The 15,248-nt window shown below is 40.3% G+C and overlaps 1 protein-coding gene across 2 annotated transcripts in view; it reads right to left on the bottom strand.

The window, feature by feature from the left end:
- LOC118110247 (cyclin-dependent kinase 17) overlaps positions 1-15,248 on the bottom strand; it is a 32,140-nt gene that overhangs the window by 4,207 nt on the left and 12,685 nt on the right. Inside the window, exons 1-10 of one of the 2 annotated variants that reach the window (XM_035157955.2) lie at positions 13,974-14,918; positions 11,158-11,322; positions 9,856-9,989; positions 5,525-5,650; positions 3,714-3,770; positions 3,381-3,495; positions 1,937-2,031; positions 1,678-1,740; positions 527-650; positions 294-414 (exon numbers count right to left, since the gene is read on the bottom strand). In XM_035157955.2, coding sequence (XP_035013846.1) covers positions 294-414; positions 527-650; positions 1,678-1,740; positions 1,937-2,031; positions 3,381-3,495; positions 3,714-3,770; positions 5,525-5,650; positions 9,856-9,989; positions 11,158-11,188 — 866 coding nt within the window. In that variant the 5' untranslated portion in view covers positions 11,189-11,322; positions 13,974-14,918. Of the gene's footprint in view, positions 1-293; positions 415-526; positions 651-1,677; positions 1,741-1,936; positions 2,032-3,380; positions 3,496-3,713; positions 3,771-5,524; positions 5,651-9,855; positions 9,990-11,157; positions 11,323-13,973; positions 14,919-15,248 lie in introns of those variants that run through there. The other variant, XM_035157954.2, reaches the window with a different exon arrangement.

Below are 15,248 nucleotides of genomic sequence, written 5' to 3'. Positions count from 1 at the left end.
GTGAGTGGAGAAAGCAGCGGGAAAAATCATCGAAAGTCAAATTCCATAAAAGCTCGAGGGTGTGTTCATCAGCAGCACGTGCACATCAAGGTCTCTGTGTACGTCTGTCCTGAAGAGCATCGACAAAAAAACCCTCTAAAAATCTGTGTTCGTTAGAGACGTAAAACAATTTACTGAAATTAGAAATATTTGGATCTTCTGTAGGCATATGGGCAGAAAGAGGAGAGTAGCCATGATTGTGATACGTGTTTTGTAACAGTTGTAGTCGCCCCTGGCGCGCGAGGCCCACTCACCACATGTCTATCTGTGTGGAGTACTCAGAGGAGCCGAGCAGCACGTCGGGAGGCCGATACCAAAGTGTCACCACCTCGTTAGAGTATGTTTTAGTGGGCACAGACTTCGCTCTCGCCAGCCCTGTGGAGCAGAAATGTGTGAAATATAAACAATGTGTTATGCAGTAGTAAAATATAGATAAAGCAGATTTCAAATCTCCATTCAATCTTTAATGTGAGTTCTTGTCATTTACCAAAGTCGGCCAGTTTGAGTTCTCCTCTGTCGTTGATGAGCAGATTCTGGGGCTTCAGGTCTCTGTGAAGAACTTTCCGTTTGTGACAGTACGCCAAGCCTCGCAGGATCTGGAACAGAAAAATCTGAGGAAAGAGACATTTCTGATAAGTAACCATGATCTTATTGTCAAACTCAGATTCATGCAGTGGTTGTGAATTAAAACACTAAACATTATGAATGTTATTTCTGAAATATTATTAAGGAGAATACCAGGTTTAAATGAAATGCTTATGGTAACACAATCTTTTGATGGTCCCTCTAAACCCCAAAATAAAGCTGCAAGAGACTTGGGAGCCCCATTATCCCCAAAGGTGGTTGGTTTTATTTTATGTTTAAATATTATATATTGTAATTTTTTGTTACAAATAGACCTAAAATATGCTATTTCAAATGATTTAAATTTAATTTATGGAAATCATCTTGTGACACCCCTAGGCGATCTCGGCCCCTAATTTAGGAACTACTGCTCTTAACAACCCAAGCCTTACTTACTTATATTACTACAATAATATCTAAGTATTTAGTGGTAATAGTGGTGTATGGTTTTGACAGAATTTACTCCTATATCAGATTTATTTACTATAATTTGTGATGTGGAGGTTATGAGAGTTGAGTGCAGGGGTAATGAGGGAGCCAGATGTTGCTGTGTAAACTCACGTGTGACAGAAGCTGTGACTTAATTCACTTAACTGTGTGCATGACTGTTTGATCCGGTGTGTTGTCAGCATGCGTTGGTCTTGTTTTTAATCATGTAGCCACAATAATAAAAGCTTTTTATCTGTTGAACCTTGTGCCTTGACCTTTTGTGGAAATTGTGGGCAACTCTGTTGATTAAGTAGCAAATGTTTTGTGTCACGTTGATCCAAGAAGTTTTTCTTCATTTGTGTTTAAATAACAATATGTCTTCAAATCTTTTCAGTCCAAAAAAGGAAATGTAACAACATTTCTACACACAGGTTTTTGTGGAAAAGGTTAAGAAAACAAGTGCTACTTTCTACACTCCACCACCAGGGGGCACACTAACAGTGTTTCTTGTTAGTGTAAGTAACCACTTAAGTCCTGGAAGTTGCTGAAGTTGGCTGGGCCAGCAGGCAGCCTGCGGCAGCTCACCTTGACATTCTGCATGCTCAGGATGTTCCCACAGTCGTCCATGTACTGCTTCAGGTCTTTGTCCTGGACAAGAGAGAGGGGGAGAGAGAGAGAATGGACGTCAGAGGAGTGCAGAGGCTACAGGCACAGAAACAGCAGGTAAGCAAGCTCTAATCTCCTGAGGCTCATGAATATTAAAGATGTAGAATATATTTGTTTTAGCATATTTTAACATGTGAGTCATGGAGGAAGTGAAGGGCGGAGGATGTGTTGGTCTCACCAGGTACTCGAAGACCAGTGTCAGCGACTTCTCTGTGTGGATGATGTCGTGCAGCGTCACAATGTTGGCGTGTTTCAGATCCTTCAGTAACGACACTAGAGGAAAAGAAAAAGGTGAAAAGGGTGGTTTGTTTTTGCATTAAGTGACATACGGAATAAAACATTTCAGTTTTATTGTCTTCGTTTGTCTGTAATATGTTATTTGCTGTTATTTTAGACAAGATTTTCTCTCTTTTGGCTGGGATAGCTTTTAATCTCACCAGTACAATCCCCTTTTATTTACTTAAGTATCTTGCCTCTTTTATTACTTTATAATAACAATTACTTTTTAAAACACAAACTAAACGCTCATATAGGTGGGTTTACACTGATCAACTTCAGTCATGTGTATTATAAATCCTTACATCCCTCACAAATGTCTCAGACTTTCAATGAAAGCGTGGAAGAGTTAGAAAATCCAGAAAAGGCGAGCAGGCTTTGGGATGGTGCATTTGCAAAAACACAACAGATACATCCCACCCCTTCCCATCAGCCCTCTTGTCAAAGCTACGCCCCCAAAACATGAACATGCACTGACTGACAACTGCTCACAGCCGACTTTTCCGTGACTCATCGTGTATGTTTCAGCATTGTTTGTTCCTCCTGCTGAAGACTTAGGTGCTGCGCAGTGAGACACGGGCAGGCAGGTCGGTCAGTGACAGACAAGCACGGCGACCAATTATTTAATTTAGTCCGACTTTATTTAGTGATGCTTTGGGGACTTAAAGGAGGAGGATTTTAACAAATAAAATAAAGAAAGTGTTCTGAAAACAACTTACCAACCTGACTTTTAACTAATATTTAAGTAGTTACAAAGTAAACAGTATCTACATAAACCTACAGCACAGGGACAAACAGACTCACACAAATAATGTCCCACTCATCTTGCTTTCAACAAAACAACCCCACACTTAGGAGGTGATGTCACAGTCACATGACTAATACATATAAATATTGATTAGGGTGATTACAAGCTGTACATCTTTTAGTCCCATAGTGAAATGGCAAAATACTTAATCCTCCATCTTTGAACATTAACATCTAGTTGTCCAAAGATGATCCCAGCAAAATTGAAGACATGTTTGAATGTGTTAGACGTGCCGGCTTCAGTGAAAGTGAATGGAAGACATATTGTTGCCTTCAGCTGATGCATCACTGTCACTCCAAATTGAGCACATTTCATTTCTTTTTGAGGGTGGTGGTAACAGAGCAATTATTTGTATTAGTGAACCTTGGTTCAAGTGTCACTGTTCTCAAACACTCACAACAACCAGAATTTTATCAACGTCTTCAAACATGCCCTGTGGTGGAAGGCACTTTATCATAAACAAATATAATCTTCTATCGTCTAATCTAAGTGGAGTCAGTTGTGGGACTGCTGCAGGGTTCGTGGTCAACCTTCGTACCTTCTCGGATCGCTGTGCACGGTGCCCCCTCCTCGTGCTCCAGTCTGATCTCCTTCAGCGCCACGAGGTTGTCCGTCAGCTTACTCCTCCCTTTGAAGACGGTAGCATACGTGCCCTGGAGGACAAGATCAGAAGGACAGAGGTGGGGAGAAAGATCAGAGATTGGACTGATGCTGCAGTCTGAGCCATCAGGGGTCAAAAGTTAAATCTGTGAATGTGCCTGTGCACGATATGTCACCAAGTGCCACTGAGAATTAGCACCTGGTGGAAAACAGCAAAGAGTCCAAGGCTGACACTGAACACACACACACACACACACACACACTCACGTACCTCCCCCAGTTTGTCCAGTTTGATGTAGGTTTCCAGCTTCCCAAATCCTATTTCTGACTGGAGGAGAGAAAAGGACAAACCGTATTAATGAGGGCGGCGTCTGAATTAGCGATGACAAGCTTACAGACACCACGAGAAATCCTTGTGACGGCCTCGCAGCAACAGAGGGGGATGTAAGGAGGTCACACGCCCCCGACCATCATCACTTCTAATGTGTTGTGACAAAGGACCGTTGGCTTTTGGCTTTTACAAAGTGTTTGTTTATAGGCAAGACATGCAAAGGAAAACTTTATTTATAAAGCAGATTTAATATACAACTGAAAACTGTTGTGGTCTGGTTGGTAGTATTTTAGTCATTTTTAAAACAGCTGGTTTCTGTTTTTCCTATGTGAGGATTTGACACTTGTCATAAGTGAATATACTGAATATATCTGGGTTTGGGCTGTTAATCGAATTAAATAAGTTGTGTAATGACAGAAAATAATCAGCACTAATTGATAAAAATAAAAAGTAGCTAAAGCCATAATGTGCTAAAAATCTAATATGAGAGAACAAATTGCACACACAGTTCACAGCCACTTTATTACATGCACAGAGAGAGAGAGATTATCTAATAACTAAGATCCAAAGCTCTTTAATAAAACGCAACAGCTTTTGTTTTTCTAAGTGAGAGTGGGAGGTCATGTTCAGTCCTGAGAAAAGCTTTTCCAGAAACTAGGAGCATTAAAAACTAAAGGCAGGGTCACCAGATTTTTAACTGACCCAGAGGGACCAGCACCAGATGAGCTGATAGGACCGGGTGTTGAACATTGTGAATATTGCCAAGCGAGGACTTTGCTTTATAAACCACTCTGCAGGGGAGCGTGTATGAGTGAAGCTCAGTGTTCCTCTGTTTTCCTTTCGACGGGAAGTAAAATCACAAGCTAATTATTGAGGCAGCTGATGAAGTGAATTCTGGAGTGTGATGTTAATACGTGACAACAGACTGAGAGGATGAGGTTAGACAGATAATGGTCGAGGTGTGAGATCCTCTTGTTGTTTGCAGCTCCTCCCTGCCATTCACTCCGTTTCCGTTTCCTTCTGATTCTGTCACACTCTTCTACACACGACTCTCATATCAGAATTGCTCAATGGTGGGCAACAAATAGTTTACATTTACATTGCAGTGTGGAGGTACGCACACGTTTTCCTCCACTAAATGTAAGATAAGATGAGGATATGACTTAGAGTTCATCATGAGATGATACACATCTTCCATACAATTCATACTGATGTAGACCTGAGTTAAAACATGTTAGGTGTATTAGGCTGCTGTGTGTGATCTAAACACTTTAGATTCTAAATTTACTCATGTTACTCTACAGTATTTTGTATTTCTCAGAAATGTTATTCCGTCTATATATTGGGTCTTTTCATTTTATGTACTGTATTCTTGTGTTTGCTAAAAACATGCAAAAGATACATTTCTATTAATGCCTCCATTATTGGACAATGAGATCTTAAACACCTCTTCATGGCAATATTGGATTTAGTTTTATGTGATGATTTGTTTGATTATTTAATTTGCTGGTTTAACCAAAAACAGAAAAAGACTTTCAAAGGAAAACATAATTTCATTAAAAACTGAGTCAAATGATGTTATCTGTAGTTCTCTGGTCATCATATACTGATGCTGTTATTTATATATGTATATCTCTTAACTACTTCCTCTCTTAACATCTACTTTTCTATTCTCTACTTCACCTAGTTCAGAAATATGACTACTCCTCTGTATCCCTCTCTCTCGCTCTCTCCCTTTCTTTCTCTCTCACCAGTGATGCTCTGCGGGAGCGTCGGCTCAGCGGCTGGTCGAAGGGCGGGCTGCTCAGCTGCAGTTTTTCTAAGTAACCATCAGGTATCCGGATGTCGGCCGGGAGAGACAGACGTTTGTTCAGGTCCTGGACACACAAAGAGAGACACACAACAGAGACTCAATTTGTGTCCACATGGTGTAAAACCCTGAGAAAACGGAGTTAACTCTCAGTAAACAGCGTAAGCTCTGAATAAATACCACTGATTAGCAAAAAAAATGGCAGAGATCCAGAGTAAACAAGTAGAATCTGTAAGAACCAGCATTATACAGCCAGCTTTAGGCCTCCACTGGTCAACAGAGAAGGCAGTGTGTATGTGTATAAATACACGTGTAGCCGCATGCTTCCATACAGTTCTGTGCAGCAGACTGTGCACATGAGAAAGGCTCCCTGTAGGGGGCCCTTTAAGAGTTCAGGGTAAAGTCTTTCCCAGAGCAACAAAGTACTAAATCATGAATCTAATGAGTTCTTATAGAAAAATCTCTCTCACTCACTCACTCACTCACTCACACTCACACACACACACACACACACACACACACACACACACACACACACACACACACACACACACACACACACACACACACACACACACACACACACACACACACACGGATCCTTCCCATCATGCATTTCCTTCATTTGTTAGATTACTGTTAATCCGGTCTCTCTCTCTGCTATAAATCTAAAACCCCCCAAGGTAACACTGGACACTTAGTAACACTCGACTGCTCTGCCCCCCTCACTGCAATACAATAATATGCAACTCTGAACTTTCCACATTTGAACAACAAGCTCACTGATGAATGTGAAACTGAGAAATCCGGGACAGATGAACCATGACACTGACTCGACTAATGACAGCAGCGAGGCCTCACACTTGAGGAGTTGGATGCAGCGCATGTCTGATATTGTTACTTGTCAAATTACATGAACAGTTTACCAGCAATAATCCCATATAATACCAATAGAAAAAATTATATTTATCAACTAGAATGGCACTCAGTAGAACGCATCCTACTGAGGTGGCATTTGATGCACTGACAAAGAATTTGATTAGACATGTTTTTCTGCTGTGTGGATTTGTTATTCTGTTTGCATATATTCAGATATATTTGTATGAAATCTGTGGAGGACCAATAAAAATCCTACGTTAACTTCAAGCACATAAAAAGGATGTACTCTGAACCACAAGCTTTTTAGATATATAACGAACTTACATCTTACTTACTTACTTACTCTAACAATGCATTTATGTAGAGCTGAAATTAATAGTTGATAAAAAAGTATTTGTTGATTGACAGAAAATGTATCCATAACTATTTTAATAATAAATTTGGGGCTGTGTTCACTTCTCAAATAAGAATATTTGCTGTTATGTTCTTATAATGTCTTTCAGTTTTGTTGTGTTGGGACAAAACAAGCAAACAAAAAAGAAAAACACAGGCTTTGGGAAACTGTGACAGAAAGTTCTCTCTACTTTCTATTAATTTTGTATACAATTTTTGATGGCAGATTAATCGAAAATAAAAAAACATTAAGTCGCATTCATGTAAATAACAGCCGTTCAGCTTGAGCACATGCTGCCACAATGTGCATCTGTGTTTTTTAATTTTGATCATTACATCCAGCGCTGCTGCTCCGTAGTGTCTGTGTGAAGGACCAGGATTGGTGGTTTGTCATCGGAGCAAGTGATTCCATCCATCACTTGATCTTTGCACCCCCCACCCTCCTCTAGTTGTCCAATCAACCAGGCCTAATCTGTTACAACAGGGGCCCATCTGGACCGTATTACAGTAATCCTTGTGATGTAATCCCAAAACAGCACTGCTTCCTCTGCAGCAAGAGACTGACAATCCACCAATCCGCTACCTGACCACAGACGGAAGGACTTCCTCATTCGTCCTCATCCTCTTCTCCTGTCCCTCCTTTGAGAGTCACTGCAGCACAGAGACAGTGAGTGAGGCCACACAGTGATTTCGTTGCTGGATCACTTTATCAACAGCAACTCTGCGCTCAATCATGCTGCTTGTATCAGCACAATCAATGCACAGTGTGTTTGTTGGGCTGCAAGAAAGAATCTGAGTTTAACTGTGTACGTGTACAACATTCTCTGGTTGTGAAACAGTCACAGGAAGTGTGAGGTACGCTGCTTGCAAAGGCACAGTGAGATGTGACGTGTAATGTCTGTGAACATGTGTGTGGAGGCAGGATGTGTGTGCGTGATTGTGGGTATCGCCCAAAATGGTGTAAGCTGCTTAACTGCACTTTTACAGGTTGTTGTTTGTTTTTTCGAGCAGTCTGTCGCTTGCTTGGTTTGTCTGTGTAGGTTATGCGCTCAGAAATCAGAAACCCCCAGAGATCCTGCTGCAATCAAAGTGACTGATAAACACTGTAAGAGGAGGAGAAGTGTGTCTTCTTCAATCACAAGACTTTTTCCTCCTGTGATGAACCAGCAGGTGCTGAGCAAGATGTGCTTCACTGACAGATTGTCAAATTGTCAACATCTACCACACAGACAAGGTAATTTAATCTGTAAAAATTATAAATGATCATAAATCAATTTCCAAAACAAATGCTTTGTATGTTTGAGGATGTTAAAATGAGTAAAAACGTCAACATGTAAGGGTTAACCTTCACTGACATTTCACTTTCACCAACCCACAGTCACCCTGACACTGCAGTCAGGTGTACATCCCTAAAATCCCATTAGTAGTCATTAAGATGGATTTAAAAAGGTCCAGGGTGTAAGATTTAGGTGAAAGGGATCTATTGGCAGAAATTGGATATAAAATACGCCTAGTGATGTTTTTACTAGTGTGTTTCATCTAAAATTGTACAAATTATTGTTTTCTTTACCCTAAAATGGACCCTTTAAATTTAAAAACTTTTATATTTACATGGGGAGCTAGTCCTCTATACAGAGGCCGCCATGTCCAAATATAATAGTCCAAACTGGACAAGCTACTCATTTTGAGTTTTTACCTGAAGGCCACAACAGGTTCTCTTTCATGTTTGGAAGGGGAGGGTGAGGTGAGGGTTATTCAGCTGCAACTTGACCACTAGATATCACTACATTTTACACACTGAACCTTTAAAAAGGTCCATGTTCCTGGCTCTGTTGTAGAGAAAGACATAATATAATGTGGATACTATGCTACAATAATAAGGTTTTCCCTGTTTTGTTGTTACAGCAAAATATAAAACACACTTTCATATATATATATAAATAAAAGTGTGTATATATACACTTCAAATTTAAGTCTTATTTAAATCATATTTAACACTAAACAAATGACAGAAACAAAAATGATTGATGTCATCTTGTCCATCGGATTTTCTGTCATTACTATGGAAACACACATACGAAGCTGATTCAAATCTGCGAAAGTGTCATTTCTCCTATGGCCTCATGCTGCCTTTTGTGTCGCTATGGCCCAACAGGACTAAAGCTTTCACTCCTGATCACGTTCTCCATTTGTGTGCGTGTTTGCCTTCAAATATGCTCCACTAAATCAGCCTCAGTATGACTGGAGCCACGACCATTTTATCTCTACAGAGGCTTGTTTTTGTTCTCAAATGTTGAATCTTTATTTTGGAATAATGATGCTGCTCTGTATTTAATAAATACAATAAATAAAACAACCTGCATAACATCCTTATTGTGGTATGAAATAAAAATTCAAAGACAAAACAACAACAAAAATAATCACAGCAAAAGTCTTTCCATAATGTGTTGACATTATGTAACTACCACTGCGTGTGTATATGTTTGAGAGAGAGAAACAGAAAAAGGTTAGTGGGTGTAGGTGGTAGTGAAGAAATTCAAAACAATGTTTAGAGGTACAGTATGTGGAGTCAGTGTACATATGTATGTGCTTATGTATGTGTGCGTATTAATGTATAATGCTAAGATTATGTGGGCAGCTGCGTGTTCATGAAAACAGGAAAATGCTAAGTTTCCAAGTGTGAAGCTGCAACACACACATCGTTAGATACTGTGTCTTACAGAGGAAAAAAAGTCCATTGTTAAATACTGAGAATCATTAGCTTCCCATTGAAATATATTAACCCGACCTTCAATGACAATGTGGAGGAGTAACCGCTAGTCCAGGTATAACAAGGATGAACAGATGTGTTGTGATTCACAACAGTAACATATTCCAACGTCAGAGCTTGTTAAAGAGTAGCCGGTGACTCACACCCCACAACATAATTACTATTTCAAAAAGCAGGAAGTCTGCGCAAGGACAAAGAAAGTGTGACAACACAAGAGACTCAAATTTCACCTCTGCAGAGATGCGTCTGTTCCCTCGGTTTCTCAGACAAACACCCGTGGGCGACTGCACCTCGTCAGAGGACGTCCCTGATGCCTGGTCGCTCTCCCCATCGGACCCCATCTTCAGGTTCTCGTGGACGATGTCTGGAGCGGAGAGAGAAAGTTAGAGAGTGGAAAGAAGGATGAGGGGTTGAGTTTGGGAGATGGAGCAGGTCTGTGTGGAAACAGGTCAGGGCTCAGCAGATGGTTTCTGGGCCACCTACAAATGGCCCAGATCATTTGGATCCAGATAGCTATGTACATCTCTGACCAGTCAATTCAACACTGGTATCGGAAAAAAAACCCAAAGGATACCCAACCATGCAAAAGATCTGCAGTCTCTGTGGACACTTAAAAAAGAAGCTGAAGACCAATTTATTCAAACAGCCCTTTGTGTAGTTTTCATAGTGTTTTCGTGTGCTAATGCTTTGTCTAATTATTTAATTGTAAAAACTGTTGTTTCGTGAAGCACTTTGTGATCTGCCCTGTGAAAGGTGATGCATTAAATAAACTAGACTTTCAGTAAATTACTGACTTTAATTTACTTTTACCAGCTTCTTTGTATTTATCTCGCCCTCGGCTGTGTTGAACACATGACGTGCACAGAAAGTATATTAGATTTAATAAGTTTGACTGATATATTTAATATACTTTAGTGCCACAGGGCCTTAGACAAATCCATATATCATGCTCATTTCCCCACGTCTCAAACAAACTCAGGTTTCATACAGGATGAAACACACTGCTATCTTATCCAGGCTTTATGTTTATAGCATAGAAACTGTTGTGGATTTAAATATTGTACCTGGGCTCACAATCCAGGTGACTAGTTTTCTTTAGAGCATCTGAAATCCTTATGGTATGGCTCCATTTTCTAACAAATTGTTTACAGTGTGGCTGAATGTAAAATCTGGAATGATTGAACTGATACTTATGCACTTCTGCGCAGACATCTGCCTCCGGGAATCTTTGTTTCAGCGCATAATTTCACACATGATATATCACTTAGTGTATGAAGGCTCAGTTGACTCAGAAGAAAAGTGTAAGACAAGCATCTGACATGTTTTGAAGATATTCTACGTGTGGCTATTAGATGGCTAAATCTAACAGCTTTATATTTAAATTAAAAAGGAGAATAAAATTTGCCACTGGAGCATCTACACACATTCTACAAATTCAACACAAAATAAATCTCCTGCACTAAACCTCTGTTTAAAGTCACAAAGACGCAAATCAAATGTGACCACAGCCTGTGTGTGTGTGCGTGTCTCACCAAGGCGACTGCCATTGCGAGGCATGACCATGAGAGACCCAAGGCCTCCTCCGATAACACTTTGCGGTCGTCGCAGCGGTGGCTTTTTGAAGGATCCTGTGTACTGATGGAGGAAGGAGTGGACGCTGTGGGCAGACGGAGGACGACCATTCCTTACTATGGGCTCTGCCGGAGAAGACACAAAAAACAATGGATATAATGATTGTTTGTTCATTGTCATTGCAGGTATATGAGGGTTTACATGTCAGACAATAAATTACAAATGGCAAAGTGAAGTACAGACATGCAAAAGTTAAACGTTTTAAAACTTCAATACGTTACTTCAATACTGTTAGTCAGACAGACATTTTCTGTCTGTCTGACTAACAGCTTTCTGATGCAGTGGCGAAACCATAGCATAACACCAGACTGCATAAAATAATCACTATCGTTACATAAGTGGTTTTAAGTCCTAATCTACTGATGCATAGATTTGCATGTGATATAAGAACTGCCGTGACTTAGTAGGACAGTCTATTGCATCACTATAGCACAATAAGCATGTGTTTGTATAAATGGATTTTATGTAAGGATACTCAATTTAAATTGTAATTATCACAAGAAGCAGGGTGAGACTGATAAACAGAGGAAAACACCCAGAAGAAAAAGACAAAGAAAGAAACTGAGATAATAAAAGTAAATGGACTGATGAAAGAAACAGGTGAATTGTTGTAAAATAGATTTAGTGCTGTACAGTTTAGTGTAATTTTTCCATATTTTTGTTTGTTTCAAACAAAACTGAGTATAACATTCCTGCACTGAAACTGTGGTTATCCTAATGTAAACAGATGCCGACCTCAGGCTTCTGTTCTTGAGACCACTGCAACTCTAATACTGTGAATAGCCGGTATAAAAAGTAAAGAAGTGACAGAGGTTAGCATGTAAACAAAAAGCCTTGTAGTCTAAATTGTGTAGTCCCATTTGTCAGAAAGCAAAGGATTTAGGGGGATTTATTATGTACAGAGCAGCACATACTGAAACACAGACTGTGGGGGAAAACACTGAGTCCCAGGGAAGCAGTTAAGCAGGACAGTCGGACCCCAGACAGACGGACACTGCAGGACATGTGCAACGAGGGCAGTGAGGATTAGGATGTAACACAAAGCAACAGCTATGAAGAGTAAATAATTCCATCACACAAGAGAAAGATGTTTATGGAGCGTAAACATTGGTTTGTCACTCAGACATAAACAAGGTCAGAGAGAATGAAATAATAGTTTATATCAGTTCATGATCAAAATACTACAAGATAATACACGGAGAGTCACAGTTCACGGCCCACTTGTAATTCCCACTTCTGTGGTTTTGACAGCTCTCAACATGGTGAACCCTCCACCCAAACATGCAAACAGACGCAGGGTGCCATCTTGATGATGACCCCCCCCCCGGAAAAAGACTCAGATCATATGAAACAGCGATGGGAACAAGTACAGGGAGGGCAGTTCAACAAAAACAACTCGCACATTAAAGTCTCCTTAAACGAAATTAGAGGCAGGAAGTTAGACATGTAGTAGCAACATGCTTTATTTTATATCTACAACGTCTATAATAAATAGTAAACAAAGATCTGTGAGCTTCGAGAGTAAGCCAGCCACGTATTCACCTGAAACACCCCCACAGCTCAATGACTAGTCTGGCCTCAGGTATCCAGGGTCAACCAACTCTGTGGTGCTGTGTATTTTTTCATTATTCAAATTAGGTTCACAAGACTCAGACTCAAACTGCCTTTTCTAAGCTGATTCACAGCAAAATGTTTATAAACTAGCTAGCAGGCTGGTCAGAAAGGCATGAACTCAACTAGAAACAGACAAACGCATATCTGAACTAGTAATCCTTCTTCTGTGTGGCAGAGCAGAGACATTTTGCAGCGACTTTTACGGACTTAAATTTGTAAAACTGAATTTCATACATTTTAAGACTTTTTAAGGACCTGCAGTCCCCCTGTGACAACCCCACACACAACCAGAGTCATGAAGAAGTATCTGAAGTGACAAGAAGAACAAAGAATCCTGCAGCAGATCTGGTGACATCTGATCCAGACAATGTGGCCTCCACAAAGCTCTATTTTAAACACCAAGGATGGTCACACCAACTCATTTGACCTTTTTTCTGTTGTTTCTACTGTGTGTGTTAATTAGAAAATAGAAACTATTATTGCCCTTCTATTTGACAGCCTCCTCTAAAACATTTGCACTGCGCTGTTTGTTAAGAATTTCCTATATTCCCTATATGAAGACAGAAAAATACACAGCCCCCAAGGATAATATGCAGGTCCTTATGCCACCGCTCCCTTATCTCTGTGCAGCTGCTGCCACCGCCGCTGGCCTGAGTCATGTTGCGTTACATAACCAGATCAGAACCAGAACACATTCCCCAATCACAGAGTTCAGATCACATCTCATCTGGCTACTCCATTCTGTCTCCTCTCTACCCTACTTACTGTTACACAGGCCACAGCAATCCCAACACGCAAGCTCTGTCTCACACACACACGCACGCACACACACACACAGAACATGATTCTGTGTCCCCACACACCAAGCACAGAACACTCTGGCCAAACCTGGTGTTAATCACTACACAAAAAGCTCTTTACAAAGCTCAGTTAGTTCTCAGAAGAATTGGGAGGTGAAGGGGGGAGTCTAGGACGATCTGATTGTTTGAAGAAGGGAAAAAAACTGAGGACAAGTCTGAAAGAGGCTTGGAAGAGAGAGAGCATGAAATTTAGGGAAGAGCTGAAAGATGCATTAAAAAAAGAGATTCCTAACTAGTCTCACCAAGTCATCCAAGTTGCTGTGGCAATGTCATGGAAACTCTAGAATGTTTCCAGACCCCCGAGTGCCATGGTAACGACGTGGTGGCACACTGAGGCATGCTCCCTCCCTCGCTCCCTGCAGATTTTGTGAATATCTGCAGAGATAAGCTGCTGTGCCGCTCTGCTTTATATTTTGACGCCTTGAAGGCGGCAGCCTTCAACGGGATCCAAATGTATGATGTAACCATCTACAGTATGTGTGTGCGCGGAGCAGAGTTTATATACAAACCGACAATAAGCGAGTGGCAGTTGGAGAAAAATAAAACTGAATTGTCAGTGTGAAAGAAGCGCATCTTTATTAGAAAATGTTTGGTTCTCTGTAAAGAGTAACAACTTATATTAAAGCCTAATGAAAAAGGTCAACCACAACCCCTGAGGTGCATTTTCAGTAAGAAATATCCAATCATTACATTTTGTCTGAACCTGGCCCACATTGTCCAATCCCTATGGGTCCCGTCAGGCTCAGGTCGAGTATCCACACCTGCAATGCTGTGTTTCCAATGACAAGCTGCTCCATCCTTTTCTTTTCCATTCCCCCTCTCTCTTCTGTGTTTGACAATATTTATATTAACAATTTTTTTTACTTATTATGCCACTTTCTCCCATTACAGCTTTCACTGAAAATGTAACTACATCCCATGTATTGTTTTTGGGGTATTTTATGTCCACTGCTGAAACTACAAAATATTAAAAACAATTTACGGTTTGAGTCCGGTGCAGTGCCATCTTTAGATTTTTGTTCAATCATTCCTGCTTTCTTAAATGTTCTTTTGAGTTTCTGCGGTTTCTGTGTGTGCACACGGCACTGCAGTCTCATGCCCTTTTATGGGTATTAGCGGAGCGTTTACCTACACTAATTAGGAAAAACTGACACGCGCTTCCAATTTAAGAACACATGGCATTCATCAATATAAAAACAAAGATGCGAACAATTCTGCAGTTTAAGAACGCGTCATTAATCTGACGTAGAGTTTTCTTAGAAAACTTCTTAAGAACAAATTTAAGAAAATTATAAAGAAGAAATTGGTGATTGAGGGCCACTGTGTTCTGTTGAGCATGCTGCTAAATGTGAGCTTCAATTGTTAACTTAATAAAACATTCAGCAGTTCCTCTTTCAGATTCTAGGTCCGTGTTAGATCAAATTTGGATTTGGCTTTGGATAAAAAAGTACATTATATCTGCAGTCCATTAAAAGTCAATGACTAAATCCCATTTCGGACATGCTCTTCATTACGTA

Source organism: Hippoglossus stenolepis, chromosome 5 (assembly GCF_022539355.2).
Source record: "Hippoglossus stenolepis isolate QCI-W04-F060 chromosome 5, HSTE1.2, whole genome shotgun sequence".
NCBI lineage: Eukaryota > Metazoa > Chordata > Actinopteri > Pleuronectiformes > Pleuronectidae > Hippoglossus > Hippoglossus stenolepis.
The sequence above is the reverse complement of the archived record's forward strand: the minus strand, read 5'-3'. Positions and strand labels throughout refer to the sequence as shown.